Source organism: Salvelinus sp. IW2-2015, linkage group LG23 (assembly GCF_002910315.2).
Source record: "Salvelinus sp. IW2-2015 linkage group LG23, ASM291031v2, whole genome shotgun sequence".
NCBI lineage: Eukaryota > Metazoa > Chordata > Actinopteri > Salmoniformes > Salmonidae > Salvelinus > Salvelinus sp. IW2-2015.
Window position 1 is genome coordinate 22,507,902 of NC_036863.1, and position 17,495 is coordinate 22,525,396.

Sequence of the window (17,495 nt, forward strand, 5' to 3'; positions counted from 1 at the left end):
CACTTCAACTATGACAGACAAAATGAGAAAAAAAATCCAGAAAATCACATTGTAGGATTTTTAATGAATTTATTTGCAAATTATGGTGGAAAATAAGTATTTGGTCACCTACAAACAAGCAAGATTTCTGGCTCTCACAGACCTGTAACTTCTTCTTTAACTCTTTGGGCTGCAGGGGCAGTATTGAGTAGCCTGGATAAAAGGTGCCCATTTCAAACGGCCTCGTACTCAATTCTTGCTCGTACAATATGCATATTATTATTACTATTGGATGAAAAACACTCTCTAGTTCCTAAAACCGTTTGAATTATATCTGTGAGTAAAACAGAACTCATTTGGGCCAAACTTCCTGACAGGAAGTGGAAAATCTGAAATCAATGCTCTGTTCTAGGGCCTGCCTATAAATGTGCTTGATATTTATTAGTATACATGCACTTCATACGCCTTCCACTAGATGTCAACAGGCAGTGAGAGAAGAAATGGAGTGTATAACATGATCTGAGGTCGAATAAAAGCTCTTGGCATGACGTGACCAATTTCCTGTTTTCTGGAACGCGCGAGAAGTGACCTGGTATTGCCTTCTGTAAAGCTGTCGTTATAGACGACTAATATCTCCGGCTTTGATTTTTTTGATACATGTGACAATATCATCGTAAAGTATGTTTTTTCAATATAGTTTTATTAGATTATTGAAATTTTTTCGGGACGTTAGGCGTGTTGCTTTGTCTGCGTATGTTCAGGAAGGAGAGCTTCGCGCCACTTTGCTAGCTTTCCGTGCCAATTGACTGGAGAAGAGGACATTCTAAATCCAAACAACGATTGTTCTGGACAAAGGTCCCCTTGTACAACATTCTGATGGAAGATCATCAAAAGTAGGACCCATTTTATGATGCTATTTCATATATCTGTCGAACATGTGAACTAGTAGTTTGCGCCCAGATTTTGGGCACGCTCTCGCCATAACGTAAACTGCAGGTCGTAATGAAGTTATTTTTAGAATTCTAACACGGCGATTGCATTAAGAACTAGTGTATCTATCATTTCCTATACAACATGTATTTTTTAGTAATGTTTATGAATAGTTATTTGGCCAGAATATGTGAGTGTCAGAAAAATATCCGGACGTTGTGGGAAAAAGATGCTACGTTAGCACAATGTATAACCACTGATTTCAGCTCTAAATATGCACATTTTCGAACAAAACATAAGTGTATGTATAACCTGATGTTATAGGACTGTCATCTGATGAAGCTTATCAAGGTTAGTCAAAAATTATATATCTTTTGCTGGTTTGTTACGATCGCTAACTTTTGCTGCTGGTAATGGCTGTGTTTTCTGGCTTTGTGGTAAGCTAATATAATGCTATATTGTGTTTTCGCTGTAAAACACTTAAGAAATCGGAAATATTGGCTGGAATCACAAGATGCCTGTCTGTCATTTGCTGTACACCATGTATTTTTTCAGAAATGTTATGATGAGTATTCGGTATTTCTCCCGTTGGTGTCTGTAATTACTCTGGCTGCTGTCGGTGCTATTTCTGACGGTAGCTGTGATGGTAGCTGCAATGTAAAACTGATTTATAGCTCAAATATGCCATTTTACGAACAAAACATAGATTTATTGAATACATGTTATAAGACTGTCATCTGATGAAGTTGTTTCTTGGTTAGTTTGGTTGGTTCTTGGTTAGTTAGGTTGGTTTTGTGCATGCTACCTGTGCTGTGAAAAATGTCTGTTCTTTTTTGAATTTGGTGGTGAGCTAACATAAATATACGTGCTGTTTTCGCTGTAACACACTTTTAAAAAATCGGACATGTTGGCTGGATTACAAGATGTTTATACTTTCATTTGCTGTATTGGCTTGTTAATGTGTGGAAAGTTAAATATTTCAAAAAAATATATTTTGAATTTCGCGCCGTGCACTTGAAGTGGCTGTTGTCCATATTGTTGCCGGCTTCGGGCTTGCAGCCCAAAGAAGTTTTAAGAGGCCCTGCTCTGTCTACTCGTTACTGTTATTAATGCACCTGTTTGAACTTGTTTATCCAGTAATAAAACACCTGTCCACACCTCAAACAGTCACATGCCCAACTCCACTATGGCCAAGACAAAGAGCTGTCAAAGGAACTCAGAAACAAAATTGTAGACCTGCAGCCAGGCTGGGAAGACTGATTCTGCAAAGGGTAAGCGCTTGGTTTGAAGAAATCAAGTGTGGGAGCAATTATTAGGAAATTGAGACATACAAGACCACTGATAATCTCCCTCGATCTGGGGCTCCACGGCAAGATCTCACCCTGTGGGGTCAATTGATCAACAAGAACGGTGAGCAAAAATCCAGGAACCCACGGGGGACCTAGTGATGACCTGCAGAGAGCTGGGACCAAAGTAAAAAGCTACCATCAGTAACACACTACGCGCCAGGGAACTCAAATCCTGCAGTGCCAGACGTGTCCCCCTGCTTAAGCCAGTACATGTCCAGGCCGTCTGAAGTTTGCTAGAGAGCATTTGGATGATCCAGAAGAAGATTGGGAGAAATGTCAATGGTCAGATGAAACCAAAATAGAACTTTTTGGTAAAACTCAACTCGTCGTGTTTGGAGACAAAGAATGCTGATTGCATCCAAAAACAACCATACCTACTGTGAAGCATGGGGTGGAAATATCATGCTTTGGGGCTGTTTTTTCTGCAAAGGGACAGGACGACTGATCCGTGTAAGGACAGAATGAATGGGGCCATGTATCGTGAGATTTGATTGAAAACCTCCTTCATCAGCAAGGGCATTGAAGATGAAACGTGGTGGGTCTTTCAGCATGACAATGATCCCAACACACGCCCGGGAACGAAGGAGTGGCTTCGTAAGAAGCATTTCAAGGTCCTGGAGGTGGCCTAGCCAGTCTCAAGATCTCAACCCATAAAATCTTTGGAGGAGTTGAAGTTCGTGTTTGCCCAGCAACAGCCCCAAACATCACTGCTCTAGAGGAGATCTGCATGGAGGAATGGGCCAAAATACCAGCAACAGTTGTGTGAAAACCTTGTGAAGACTTACAGAAAACGTTTGACCTCAGTCATTGCCAACAAAGGGTATTAACAAAGGTATTGAGATAAACTTTTGTTATTGACCAAATACTTATTTTCCACCATAATTTGCAAATTAATTAATTAACAATCCTACAATGTGACTTTCTGGATTTTTTTTCCTCATTTTGTCTGTCATAGTTGAAGTGTACCTATGATGARAATTACAGGCCTCTCTCATCTTTTTAAGTGGGAGAACTTGCACAATTGGTGGCTGACTAAATACTTTTTTGCCCCACTGTACATACCAAATGTTGTTTAGTTAATAAAGCAGATGATAGAATGAGTACAAATCAGTCATGCCGTGTCATACTAGTAGACTAGTAGACAATTCTCCAGAGGAACCGAGAGACTAGATAAAGGATTGATTCAACAGAACAGCAGGTGGCGCCAAGTTCCAAAATAACATTTTAGTAGCAGTTTTTTTTGTAGAAATTAAGCGAAGCAAACCCCAGCCCATTCAAATGAAAGGACACAGGCAGCTGATAGATAGTTTGTGCAGCTGCCAGCCAATCAGACAGACAATCAGCAGGAAGCAGTAGGAAGCAGCAGGAAGCAGTAGGAAGGAAAATTAGCAGTTCTAGATCAGCAGTAGCATTCCCTCTAAAGGCATCATTCACTGAGCTGGCAGTGCAGTGCAGTGGACTCACCTGGGCTTTCTATAAGGAGCCATGTCTGAGAGGGGGACATCCTTGAGAGAACGAACGATCTCAGGGAGGAGGGGAGCTTCTGGTCTGGTACGTCCCAAGTACGTACGGGAAAGTAAAGTAAAATACCGCATTCTTCTTTACGTTCTAAATTACACGTTTACATGTTTTATGTCAGGCCAGCTATATTAGAAACTAACTGATGAGCTCTGTAATACTAAGAATACTAGCCTAATTTGCCTCTCATCATACTGTCACTGCCACTGCACACAAGACACAGGACCAATAGGCTGAGCTTTTCATCAACAAACCAACCAATCATGGCAGGTAGCCTAGTGTTTAAAGCGTTGGGCCAGTAACCGAAAGGTTGCTGGATTGAATCCCTGAGGTGACAAGGTAAAAATATGTCGTTCTGTCCCTGAGCAAGGCAGTTAACCCAGTGTTCCCCGGGCACCGAAGACGTGGATGTCGATTAAGGCAGCCCCCCGCACCTCTCTGATTCAGAGGGCTTGGGTTAAATGCAGAAGACACATTTCAGTTGAAGGCATTCAGTTGTACAACTGACTAGATATCCCCCTTTCTCTTTCCAATCACATCCCTGGCAGCACAGACCATGGTGTACAGGTAGCCACATGAAACAAAACAAAACAGAGGAATGATGCTATGGCCCCTAAAGTGTCTGTCTCATTTTATATTTTGAAGAGAACCGACTCAAACAGTTTAGTGCTGCTGTCAGTGCAGTCTGGGCAGCAGCATTTCTAGGCAGAGCTTAGGCCACTATATTAGTGCTACACTACTCCGATAAAACAGCTTGTCTCAGTAAAGTGCTAGGGTCCATTGCTGGTCCAGTGTGTTACAATCGGTGGTGGTGAGTGGTAGACAGACTGATAGAGCAGTCAGTGTATTGCAGCAGGAACCAGATAGACAGACCAAGATAATGCATGAGAGGAGACTGACTGCTAATCCTCTATTAGCAAGGTTTGCCAAAGCCCAGGATTTGAAGCCCCCCAAAATCCCAGGATTTGAGGCTTGAGAATCCAAGGATTTGGGTATTAAGATATTATTATTGGACTTAATGGTGAATCATATCCTAAATTGGCAGCTAGCGTCACCTCGTTTCAATGCATCCCCCACCCCAAAAATGCTGAACATCATAAGCTACCATGACATCGAATCAGAATTTTGGGGTAGCCTCTTAAAATATTTAAAAGGGAACCGATTAATGGCATATGGAAATACAAATGGTTCCTTCCAGCTCGGCTCGCTATAGCCTCCCACACTGCATTCTATATGAATCTGACTACTACATTGAACACTCACACCATCAGTGGGATATGGCAAGCCTTATAGTAGCTGCAGCTCCAGGACAGAGTGTGTTAGCTAGGATAGAGAGAGGCCCAGTGCTAAGAGGGAGCAAGAGGGGAAAGGCTAGGGGAAGGGAGAGGAGGTTGGATGTTGGATAGAAACAGAGGGAGTAGTAGGGGAGGTATACTGTAGGTCAGGGCTATTCAAATCTGGATCCTTTAGACCAATTACACTTCTGGGTTACATTCTTCCTATCTCATCAGGGGATGATTTAGACCTGGAACATCAGATGAGTACATTCAGGTAGAAACAAAAACCAGAAGTGTTTCGGCCCTCCAGGACCGTAATTGAATAGTACTGCTGTAGGTACTAAACAGGTACGTACCTGACTCCCTGCAGCTGCTCCAGGTCTGAGGACAGCTTGGTGCTGCGACCCTGCTCCTCTTGTAACCTCCTCCTCAGAGAGCGGATCTCCTGCTGGGCCTCCACCTTGATGTCGTTGGCCACCACTACGGCTGTCTGGAGGTCTGCCTGGAACCGTCGCCACTCCTCCGTCTCATCCTGAACACAAACACACATAAATACGCACACACACACACAAATGCACGAATGCACACACACACACGCAGTATACCATATGAGGATTGTGATTCTCTTTGCATCATAGGAGTCACAAACCTTGACCATCTTGACCACCAGCAAACCACCTGAAAGTATATAACCACTAACAGTCAGATCACTCCTACCTTCATCTGTTTACTCAAGATCTTCAGCTGCCTCTCCACTTCAGCCTTCTGCTCCTCCAGCTTCTTGAGTTGGTCTGTAAAGAAAGATAAATATGTCATTACTTTGAGAACATCAACCACAGAATACATCTGCGAAAGACACATATCATAAACGTAGCCATTGCTGCAGCCATTTCTTAGTCTGATAAATACATTCGGTAAATCTAACCTCTTTCACCAGTGGAACTACAGGGATCATTTATATCCATTCAAAATGTATTTCTCATTATATAGTATGGTAATTATGAGCCTGCTATCAGTTAAATCTGCATTGCTACAGTTGAAGTCGGAAGTTTGCATACACTTTGGTTGGAGTCATTAAAACTCATTTTTCAACCACTCCACAAATTTCTTGTTAACAAACTATAGTTTTTGCAAGTCTGTTAGGACATCTACTTTGTGCATGACACAAGCAATTTTTCCAACAATTGTTTACAGATAGATTATTTCACTTATAATTCACTGTATCACAATTCCAGTGGGTCAGAAGTTTACATACACTAAGTTGACTGTGCCTTTAAACAGCTTGGAAAATTCCAGAAAATGATGTCATGGCTTTAGAAGCTTCTGATAGGCTAAGTGACATCATTTGAGTCAATTGGAGGTGTACCTGTGGATGTATTTCAAGGCCTATTTCAAGGCCTACCTTCAAACTCAGTGCCTCTTTGCTTGACATCATGGGAAAATCAAAAGAAATCAGAAAAAAATTGTAGACCTCCACAAGTCTGGTTCATCATTGGGAGCAATTTCCAAATGCCTGAAGGTACCACGTTCATCTGTACAAACAACAGTACGCAAGTATAAACACCATGGGACAACGCAGCCATCATACCGCTCAGGAAGGAGACGCATTCTGTCTCCTAGAGATGAACGTACTTTGGTGCGAAAAGTGCAAATCAATCCCAGAACAACAGCAAAGGACCTTGTGAAGATGTTGGAGGAAACAGGTACAAAAGTATCTATATCCACAGTAAAACGAGTCCTATATCGACATAATCTGAAAGGCTGCTCAGCAAGGAAGGAGCCACTGCTCTAAAACCGCCATAAAAAATCCAGACTACGGTTTGCAACTGCACATGGGGACAAAAATTGTACTTTTTGGAGAAATGTCCTGTGGTCTGATGAAACAAAAATAGAACTGTTTGGCCATAATGACCATCGTTATGTTTAGAAGAAAAAGGGGGGTGCTTGCAAGCCAAAGAACACCATCCCAACAGTGTAGCACGGGGGTGGCAGCATCATGTTGTGGGGGTGCTTTGCTGCAGGAGGGACTGGTGCACTTCACAAAATAGATGACATCATGAGGAAATAAAAATATGTGGATATATTGAAGCAACATCTCAAGACATCAGTCAGGAAGTTCAAGCTTGGTCGCAAATGGGTCTTCCAAATGGACAATGACCCCAAGCATACTTCCAAAGTTGTGGCAAAATGGCTTAAGGACAACAAAGTTAAGGTATTAGAGTGGCCATCACAAAGCCCTGACCTCAATCCCATAGGTAATTTGTGGGCAGAACTGAAAAAGCGTGTGCGAGCAAGGAGGCCTACTAACCTGACTCAGTTACACCAGCTCTGTCAGGAGGAATGGGCCAAAATTCACCCAACTTATTGTGGGAAGCTTGTGGAAGGATACCCGAAATGTTTGACCCAAGTTAAACAATTTAAAGGCAATGCTACCAAAAAACGAATTGAGTGTATGTATACTTCTGACCCACTGGAAATGTGATGAAAGAAATAAAAGCTGAAAGAAATAATTCTCTATACTATTATTCTGACATTTCACATTCTTCAAATAAAGTGGTGATCCTAACTGACCTAAAACAGGGAATTTTTACTAGGATTAAATGTCAGGAATTGTGAAAAACTGAGTTTAAATGTATTTGGCTAAGGTGTATGTAAACTTCCGACTTCAACTGTATATCCATAACTCATACTTAATCCATGTGTCGCGAGCCTCACCACTGACCAAATAAAAGGACTCAAACAATGCATACCGCTACACATATTTAGTCCAGGTGTTGGCTTAATCTGGGCCAGGGAAATCGGCCCTATGTGCTTAGGAGTCCTGTGCGCCTATAACAAGTAAAAGTTAGGATGGAGGAGGTAGAGTAGTACAGTAGTAGACTGATGATATATACACTAGTGAACATACTCTCTAGGTCCAGGATGGTCTGGTTGGTGTGGAGGTGGACAGCCCTCTGCTGCTCCACCTGGTCTTCCAGCTCAAAAATGGTCTCCTTCAGGTCCTTGATCTGGCCGTCGGCCTGCCTACCCCCATTCTCTAGGGCACTGACCCGGCCACTCAGCTCCTCCTCCCGGCTCACGGCTCGCTCTGCCACCTGCTGGCACTCAGCCTCCACCTGGGACATAGTAGGAGACCATCTGATTGGTTAGTCACATGTATAGTTGACATGATTGGTTAGTTGGTCCATCAAGGGGCTTCTCTCTACAAGTGTACTGTTTGCTGCCACCATGAGATGGCGCTGTGTCTGAAGTGACAGTGTACCCACTTTTCCAATGTCTGTACCTATTACCTCTATATTAAAGATGGAAGGAGAATACAAAAGGCCTTTACAAACATAAAGCAGGTGCATTTCTGAATGCAGAAATGTCTAACATTTCTAAGCATGTTTGACAGAATAGGCCTATTGTATTTTATTTTTTCATTCCAGAAGGTTTGCGATTGCATTAGACAGTTAATCTTAGCCTAATCACTAGATAATAAAGGGTTACTTAACCATTAACAGTTAATATCTAATCCACCAGACATCCTCAAGTCTGGGCATGTGTGCTTATCACTTAGACTAACTGACAGTGACACACCCATTACTGTAAGCAGAGCCTTAGATCTATCTACTTCTGACTCTGTGACTGTACCTGCTAATACGCCCTTCTAGTCTGACGTAATAAAAAAAAGATGATAAAAGCTGTTGGACATCAGCCCTGCCAGTGTCTACAGAGACTCATTGACACAATAGCCTAGCAGGAACTCCTCCAAAGCCATTTTGATAGCCTACCCTACACTACAGTGTAACTGGCTGCTGGGTAAACAGGTGATGATGACTCATTGATTTTACAGTTAAGTGTCTAAAGCCCGTGTCTCCTGCTGCAGCTAATACACTTCCTGATACACTAAAAAACAAATACTATTTTAACCCAAGACTGCCCTGACTGGATCACCCCAGTGTGGGCACTACTCGGCACAGAGTCCATTAGTGTGATGTTGTGATGTTGAAACCACTGCTCACTCAGGCTTTCTGAACCTACAAGCAGATGAAAACAATTTCATTGAACATCAGCTCATATGCTGGAGAGTGGTGAGGGAAAGTGCTGAACTATCACAAAGTTTCTCTTCACTAGCAATACAATATTTAATTTAAACCATCATGGCAGACGAGGTATTGTGTATAACTGTAGTCTGATATCTCAGAGGTTAAATTGTTCTTGGGGACCTTCAATGCTGCAGACATGTTTTGGTGTCCTTCCCCAGATCTGTGCCTCAACACAATCCTGTTTCGGAGCTCTACGGACAGTTCCTTTGACCTTTTTCTCTGACAKGCACTGTCAACTGTGGGACCTTATATACACAGTGCCTTTCCAAATCATGTCCAATCAATTGAATCTACCACAGGTGGACTCCAATCAATATCTAGAAACATCTCAAGGATGATCAATAGAGAGAGGATGGCACTTGAGCTCAATTTCGAGTCTAATAGCAAAGGGTCTGAATACTTATGTAAATAAGGTATTTCTGTTTTTTATTTTTTAATACATTTGCAAAAATGTCCAAAAAACTGTTTTCACTTTGTCATTATTGTGTATTGTGTGTAGATTGATGAGGAACATTTTTTATGGGAGATAAATGGGAGATAATGTCTAGATGCTTTTTATAGTGGAGATCAAGTTTATAAATTGCCTTGCTGGGCTGACAAGACAGTGGATTTGCGCAGTGAGATGGAACAGAGTGAATAGGCATTTCAACATTCTAGCTTTAGCCGGTGGTAACTTGTGGAATAGACAGCGGCTGGAATGCGGTTTTAACCAATCATCATCCAGGAGTAGACCCACCTACCGCCGGGAAGGCAAAGTGTTCCCGGCAGGCCCAGAGAGCAAATCAAGTGCACTTACAGTATAGGCCTACCGCTGGCCAATCAGATAGCCCAGATCCGTGTCTGCACAGTTTCCTTGCGCCATARACTGTAAAAATAGGCCTCGAACGCACAGCAAAGTTGATAATGTGAGATTTCAAGACTTTAAAACCAAGACTAGAGAGAGACTCAAGGAATACAGCAAAGAGCTGATGTTTTTATGAGTAAATTCATGTTTAAGTTGTTATTCAGCACTATCTTTGTTCAAAGGTTTTATAAGCCATAAAATGCACATTTGATAAGCTTGCGTTGTTATTATTTGTGGCTTGTGTCATTAAAAAAATATACAATCTGAGCGGTAGCTCTCGGCTTGCATTTTGACTCAGAAAGTGATCTTGACCAAGGTGGGTTGGTGACCACTGCTGTAGAATAATAAATCACAAGATCCATAAATTACAGCCTACACTGAAGAAGGTAAAAGGACGATTTAGGGCTACAGACTGCCAGAGGATAAGTTGTAGCTTGGTATCCCACCCACCTTGGTGAGCAATAAAGTTTCTACTCTATTCTATTCTATATGGCTTGGTGTCCCACCCACCTTGGAGAGCAGTCCCTGGGCGTGTTCAGCGTCGGTCTGGGCCTGTAGCAGCTCCTGCCGTAGCCCTGTTACCTCCCCCTCCAGTCTGTCTCTCTCAGCGTGGGCCACCTTCAGCAGCCTCTGCAGCTCTGTGCTGTCCCCAGCACTCTGCATGGCCTTCAGTTCRCCAACCTTCTGCCTCTCTATGTCCACCTGGGCTTTGAGCCGTCCGTTCTTCACCCTCAGGGCGTCCGCTGCCGCCTTGTGTTCCTCAGCCGCCCGTGTCATCTCACCCCCGGCCTCCTCCTCCCTCTCCACCCGGCACTGGAGGCCGTCCCTCTCTTCTCTGAGGGACCTCACCTGCCCCTGGGTCTCCTGGTGCTCCTGCTCCAGGGCCCTCAAGCTCCCCGTCAGCTGCTGCTGGATGTCCACCAGCTTTTCCCTCTCGAAGCGAGAGCTCTGCACCAGGTCAGTGTAGCGCTGCTCCAGCTCGGCTGCCCGGTCCTCGTCCCCGCTCTGGGCCTGGGCTGCCTCCTGCAGCCTCCCGGCCAGGGCCTCGTTCATCTGGGCCAGCAGCTCCACCCTCTCCCTCTGCTGCTGCAGCGACGTCTGTAAGAGGCCCTTCTCCTCGGCCAAGCGCTCGTTCTCAGCCGTCAGCTCCTGGACCACCTGCTGCTGGTCGGCCAGCTCCTGTAGTGTGGCCTGGAGCTCCTCTGCCGTGCTGTGCTGACTCTCTTCCATTTTCTGGATCTGCTCCGTCAACCTCTCCACTGAGGGGTCGCGACCCTGACCCTTCCTCACACCTACAACCCCTACACCACCACAGCCCCCATCGCTGCTGCTCACTGAGTCAGACCGCGACGGGATCTTCTCAAACTCTGAGGAGTCTGGCGAGGGCGAGCCCTTGGTGATGTCACTGCTGGAGGAGACTGAGGTTTTGAGCGGGCTGGGTATGGCTGACTTGGCTGGGGGAGTGGTGTTGTTGTCTAAAGGGAGGCCGTTGATGGAGGGTTTGGAGGGGCTGGTGGTGGTGGTAGTGTTGTTGGACAGAGGAGAGGCAGGCAAGGACTCCAGGGAGAAAAGCTTCTCCTTCAGGACCTGGTTCTCCTCCCTCAGAGCCGCCAGCTCCCTCTGGAACTTCCCGTTCTTCTCCCTCAGCTCCCCAACCAGGGCCTGGGCGTCTGTAGCCTGYTGGGATGGGCCTTGACCCTGCTCGGGGGCACCCTCAGGTAGGGTGAAGGGGGTGTTGTGAGGTGAGGAAGACGAGGATTTCCCCCGGCAGCGCTGCAGCTCCATCCTCAGCTTGCTGATCTCAAACTCCTTCGCCTTGGCTTCAGCCAGCAGCTCCTTAATCTGGCACTCCAGGAAGCCTCTCTCCGAGCCCTCGGCGTCTATCCTGGGCTTTGTGGTGGTGGAGCCGCGCTGGTGCTTGGTTGCTAGGGTGGCCAGGCTGGAGGTGCTGACGCTGGGGACCATCTTCTTGTTCGTGGAGGTCCTCAACTGATCCCTCAGCGACACGCGGTCTCTGGTCATGGTGGGGGGGATCTCCCTGGGGGCAGGGATTCCAGACTTCTTAGATCCTGATTGAACACCTGGAAAATATAATCAAAACACACATTCAGTCTTCTGCTTTCTTTCTTCTTATTTTCTATGAAAATCCACTAGTAAAAGTGGTAATGCATTTGATTAATGTCTGTAATGTCCTCACGATTCAATAGAAACAATTTCACACTCAGATTGAAGCTCAGTTGTGATGCAGTGTTAATATGATGCTGTGATTGTCATCATCAGGGGTCAATCATTCAACCCTATTCATAGATCCCTTTTTTATTGTGATGGCTGGTTGGTTGACACTGTGTCTGTGTTACTGTGGCCATTGAAACACAGGGCATACTTCAGTTGCATGGCATTTCAGTGGATCCACAGGGCTTGACTGGCATTTTCTCTCTCTCTCTATCGCTCTCTCTCTCTCTAAGAGCTTTTACTGATTCATCCCCCGCGTGAGCAGGACGCTGTCTGAAAAGGCTTTTATTCTTGTTCTTGTTACCAGGGATGACAATGGTCTGGGGCAAGTGGAACGTTCCAGCACAAAGCAGCCCGTCAGTGGACAGACACAAAGAGAGCGCTGTGTTGGTGACACTACACTGACTTCGATCAACCCCAGAGGGCACAGACTACTGCACAGCCTGGGCAAGAAGAGATAAAGTAGGCTACTGTATAACCCCATAAACAACACACACACAAAGAAACATTCAAGATACACTGGCAAGTTGGCTCACATCCACACCTACAAACAAACACACACTCACAAACAAAGAGTCTCGGCTCATTTGGAATGGAAATCCTACACCCCTCTGGGATCTTAAAGCACTTCTCCATTGATGGCCACTTTGCAGGGTGTGCCTGCCAAGCCTCAGACAATCTCAGGGGCACAGCGTGGATTAGCATTCTTAAAGTAGGGCTCTATGGATGAAAAGTTGCTGATGAGGCCAGAAACAGAGAAACAGAAACATAACTTATTTTATCAGCACTCAAATATGCTTCTTCTATATAAAGCAAGGAGCTCCGAACTCAGTTTATATTCAAGTTCATTTATGCCTCCCGGGTGGTGCAGTGGTCTAAGGCACTGCATCGCAGTGCTAGCTGTGCCACCAGAGACTCTGGGTTCGAGCCCAGGCTCTGTCGCAGCAGGCCACGACCGGGAGGTCCATGGGGCGACGAACAATTGGCCTAGCGTCGTCTGGGTTAGGGAGGGTTTGGCCGGTAGGGATATCCTTGTCTCATCGCGCACTAGCGACTCCTGTGGCGGGCTGGGCGCAGTGCACGCTGACCAGGTTGCTAGGTGTATGGTGTTTCCTCCGACACATTGGTGCGGCTGGCTTCCGGGTTGGATGCGTGCTGTGTTAAAAAGCAGTGCGGTTGGGTTGTGTTTTGGAGGACGCATGGCTCTCGACCTTCGTCTCTCCCGTACGGGAGTTGTAGCGATGAGACAAGACAGTAACTACTAATAATTGGATACCACGAAAAAGGGGGTATTTTTTTATTTTTTATATATTTTTGTATATATAGCAAGGCCATTTAGAATGCTCTCTTTTAATTATAACACTATCGTAAATTCTTATATTTGCGAAAGATCACAATAAAAACGCAAAATAGTTCCGGTAAAACATTAAAAAGCTATAAAAATACCAGGTCAGAATGGCTGGCACACAGAGTGACTGCAGACAGTATGGTTTGGCCTTCAGTCAAACTGTGCTTAAAAATAAGAACCTAAATACTCAGCATGAGTGAGAGCAAGCAAAAGCCAGTCATTTAAATTCCCATTAATCACCTTCGCATTGGTTCTCTATCAGTCAGGTCAAGTGAACTCCAGTGAAATTCCCACTAGACTAGCCTCTGCTCTGCCAAGATCCCAGGCTGCTATGAAAAATCTATAATCACTTACTTCTCTGTACATTTTACAGTGGATGCCTCCGTTACAGAAAAAAATGAGGCTAAATTATGTATTATCACATGGAAGATTTYAAGATTTTAACATCTACTTGTTTATGAACAAAGACAGTGATGAAATGCAAGGTTAAAAAAGACTTATCATAATGCATTACAGATTGACATATTAAGATGTTTGGGGGTGCATGTACTGTATGTACAAACCGAAACAGACAGACAGAACGTGACAAAGACAGCATATACAGTAGGTCAAACCTATAGGTCATATGGGACATATTCATGCAAATTCTCTTATTCTCATTACTTATAGGGGAAGAAAAGCAAAGGGAGAGAGAGAGAAAGAAATAAAGGGAGAGAGAAATAGAAGGAGAGAGAAATGAGAGAGAGGCGGATGTGTTTAAGCTCAATCCGTTTCCATTAAGATGACTAATGTTTGGAGTTGAAGTGAGATTCTGGGACATCTCCCATTCACAGCCCCCACATACAGTGGGGAGAACAAGTATTTGATACACTGCCGATTTTGCAGGTTTTCCTACTTACAAAGCATGTAGAGGTCTGTAATTTTTATCATAGGTACACTTCAACTGTGAGAGACGGAATCTAAAACAAAAATCCAGAAAATCACATTGTATGATTTTTAAATAATTAATTTGCATTTTATTGCATGACATAAGTATTTGATTCACCTACCAACCAGTAAGAATTCCGGCTCTCACAGACCTGTTAGTTTTTCTTTTAGAAGCCCTCCTGTTCTCCCCTCATTATCTGTATTAACTGCACCTGTTTGAACTCGTTACCTGTATAAAAGACACCTGTCCACACACTCAATCAAACAGATTCCAACCTCTCCACAATGGCCAAGACCAGAGAGCTGTGTAAGGACATCAGGGATAAAATTGTAGACCTGCACAAGGCTGGGATGGGCTACAGGACAATAGGCAAGCAGCTTGGTGAAGAGGAAACAACTGTTGGCGCAATTATTAGAAAATGGAAGAAGTTCAAGATGACGGTCAATCACCCTCGGTCTGGGGCTCCATGCAAGATTTCACCTCGTGGGGCATCAATGATCATGAGGAAGGTGAGGGATCAGCCAGAACTACACGGCAGGACCTGGTCAATGACCTGAAGAGAGCTGGGACCACAGTCTCAAAGAAAACCATTAGTAACACACTACGCCGTCATGGATTAAAATCCTGCAGCGCACGCAAGGTCCCTCTGCTTAAGCAGTGCATGTCCAGGCCTGTCTGAAGTTTGCCAATGACCATCTGGATGATCCAGAGGAGGAATGGGAGAAGGTCATGTGGTCTGATGAGACAAAAATAGAGCTTTTTGGTCTAACTCCACTCGCCGTGTTTGGAGGAAGAAGAAGTATGAGTACAACTCCAAGAACACCATCCCAACCGTGAAGCATGGAGGTGGAAACATCATTCTTTGGGGATGCTTTTCTGCAAAGGGGACAGGACGCTGCACCGTATTGAGGGGAGGATGGATGGGGCCATGTATCGCGAGATCTTGGCCAACAACCTCCTTCCCTCAGTAAGAGCATTGAAGATGGGTCGTGGCTGGGTCTTCCAGCATGACAACGAACACGAAACACACAGCCATGGCAACTAAGGAGTGGCTCCGTAAGAAGCATCTCAAGGTCCTGGAGTGGCCTAGCCAGTCTCCAGACCTGAACCCAATAGAAAATCTTTGGAGGGAGCTGAAAGTCCGTATTGCCCAGCGACAGCCCCGAAACCTGAAGGATCTGGAGAAGATCTGTGTAGGGAGGAGGTGGCCAAAATCCCTGCTGCAGTGTGTGCAAACCTAGTCAAGAACTACAGGAAACGTATGATCTCTGTAATTGCAAACAAAGGTTTCTGTACCAAATATTAAGTTCTGCTTTTCTGATGTATCCTAAATACTTATGTCATGCAATAAAATGCAAATTAATTACTTAAAAATCATACAATGTGATTTTCTGGATTTTTGTTTTAGATTCCGTCTCTCATAGTTGAAGTGTACCTATGATAAAAAATTACAGACCTCTACATGCTTTGTAAGTAGGAAAACCTGCAAAATCGGCAGTGTATCAAATACTTGTTCTCCCCACTGTACATTAAAATTCTCCTTCCCAGTCCAACTGAATAAAACTCATATGGACTGTATGAAATTTATTTCTTCGTTTAAGTAGTCACCTCCCTTTTACCATGACTTCACTACAGCTTGTCCCTGCGCACATAGCCATGACGTAAATCTGTGTGCGAAACGAGCCAACTAATACGTGAACAGTTCCAGTACAGAATAATACAATACTGCGAAAGGGAGGCTGGCTGGAACAGTGACACTGGAACACAGACTGTCCAGACYTGGATTTAAATAGTATTTGAAGAGCACAACAAAAGTTGTGCTTTATTGAGCTTGCCTGGTGCTGTAGAGAAAACAAATACGAGTCTATTTCAGATGTGGTCTGACTGTCCACATCTCATAATGCCTCACAATGGAATTCACTCTCTCTCAGATTCATTGCATCAATAATTAATAATAATATAAAATAGTGATATTCAAAAAAGTTATTATAAAAATAAATAATTGAAATAACAAAATTAAAATGATAACTCTCTCTCTCAAATTCAAACTGCTTTATTGGCATGAAAATCATTGTGTCAATATTGCCAAAGCAATAATGTATACAATATACATTGTTATAAAATAATGAATAATAATATWAAATAGTGATATTAAAAAGGCACAGAAGATTTGACAGTCTCATAATTCAAACCATGCGTTTTGTTTTTGATCAACAGCTTTTTTCTCAACAAGCCTTCTTTCATGGTATTCATAGATCACAAAGTTATCCTCAGTGGTGATAACCACCATATGTTTTTCATAATTTAAAAGAAGGTCAAAGGAAAGCACAAACAAGACAAGCTGTGAATGAATAGTCAAGAGAAACTATTTAAATCCCTCAGTTGGGACAAACGCTTCCTGACTCTAAAGTTATCTGGGTCTGACTTGCCAAGCCTTTGATAGACAATTACAACTCCCCATTTTAGAGGCTACTGAAACAGGGAAAGGGAGGGGGGTGGTCGGGAGAAACAGAGATGAGAGAGAACGGCTCAGAGGGAGAGAGAGTGTAAGGTGGAGAGAGTGTAAAAGAGAGAGAGAGTGTAAGTGAGAGAGAGAGTGTAAAAGAGAGAGAGAGCGCGAGTGAAAGTGAAACAGGGAGTGGGATGACTGCAGCGTCCCCTCAACCCTACTTTATCTTTGTCTTCCATGCCGTATGGCTCAACTCATGGTCCATTCACACACAGGCAGCTCTGGGAGGAACTAAATCAGCCCCCTGTAGGGGGTCTGAGTTGGGGGGGCGGGGGTTTGAATGCCTCTCAGAGGTGCTCCCCCGCACAACCTCTGGAGACTGTCTCTCATTTATAGCAAAGTGTAAATAATGTGAAACACAAGCTTTGGAGAGAAAGAGAAATATCGCTGCCAAGTAGAATGGGCTTTCTCTCATAAAGGCCCCTTTATGTTGAGGAACAAGAGAAATGATACTACATAACATTTCGTAACACAGAGGTTTTTGTGCTGAAAG

General features: G+C 44.1%; 1 protein-coding gene across 3 annotated transcripts in view; it reads right to left on the reverse strand.

Moving 5' to 3' along the window:
• Window positions 1-17,495, reverse strand: part of LOC111950672 (cytospin-B-like) — a 183,089-nt gene that overhangs the window by 68,113 nt on the left and 97,481 nt on the right. For all 3 annotated transcript variants that reach the window (XM_070434267.1, XM_023968448.1, XM_023968449.2), the window contains 4 exons: window positions 10,496-12,066; window positions 7,962-8,169; window positions 5,771-5,844; window positions 5,410-5,585 (listed from right to left, as the gene is read on the reverse strand). In XM_070434267.1, coding sequence (XP_070290368.1) covers window positions 5,410-5,585; window positions 5,771-5,844; window positions 7,962-8,169; window positions 10,496-12,066 — 2,029 coding nt within the window. The remainder of the gene's footprint in view (window positions 1-5,409; window positions 5,586-5,770; window positions 5,845-7,961; window positions 8,170-10,495; window positions 12,067-17,495) is intronic.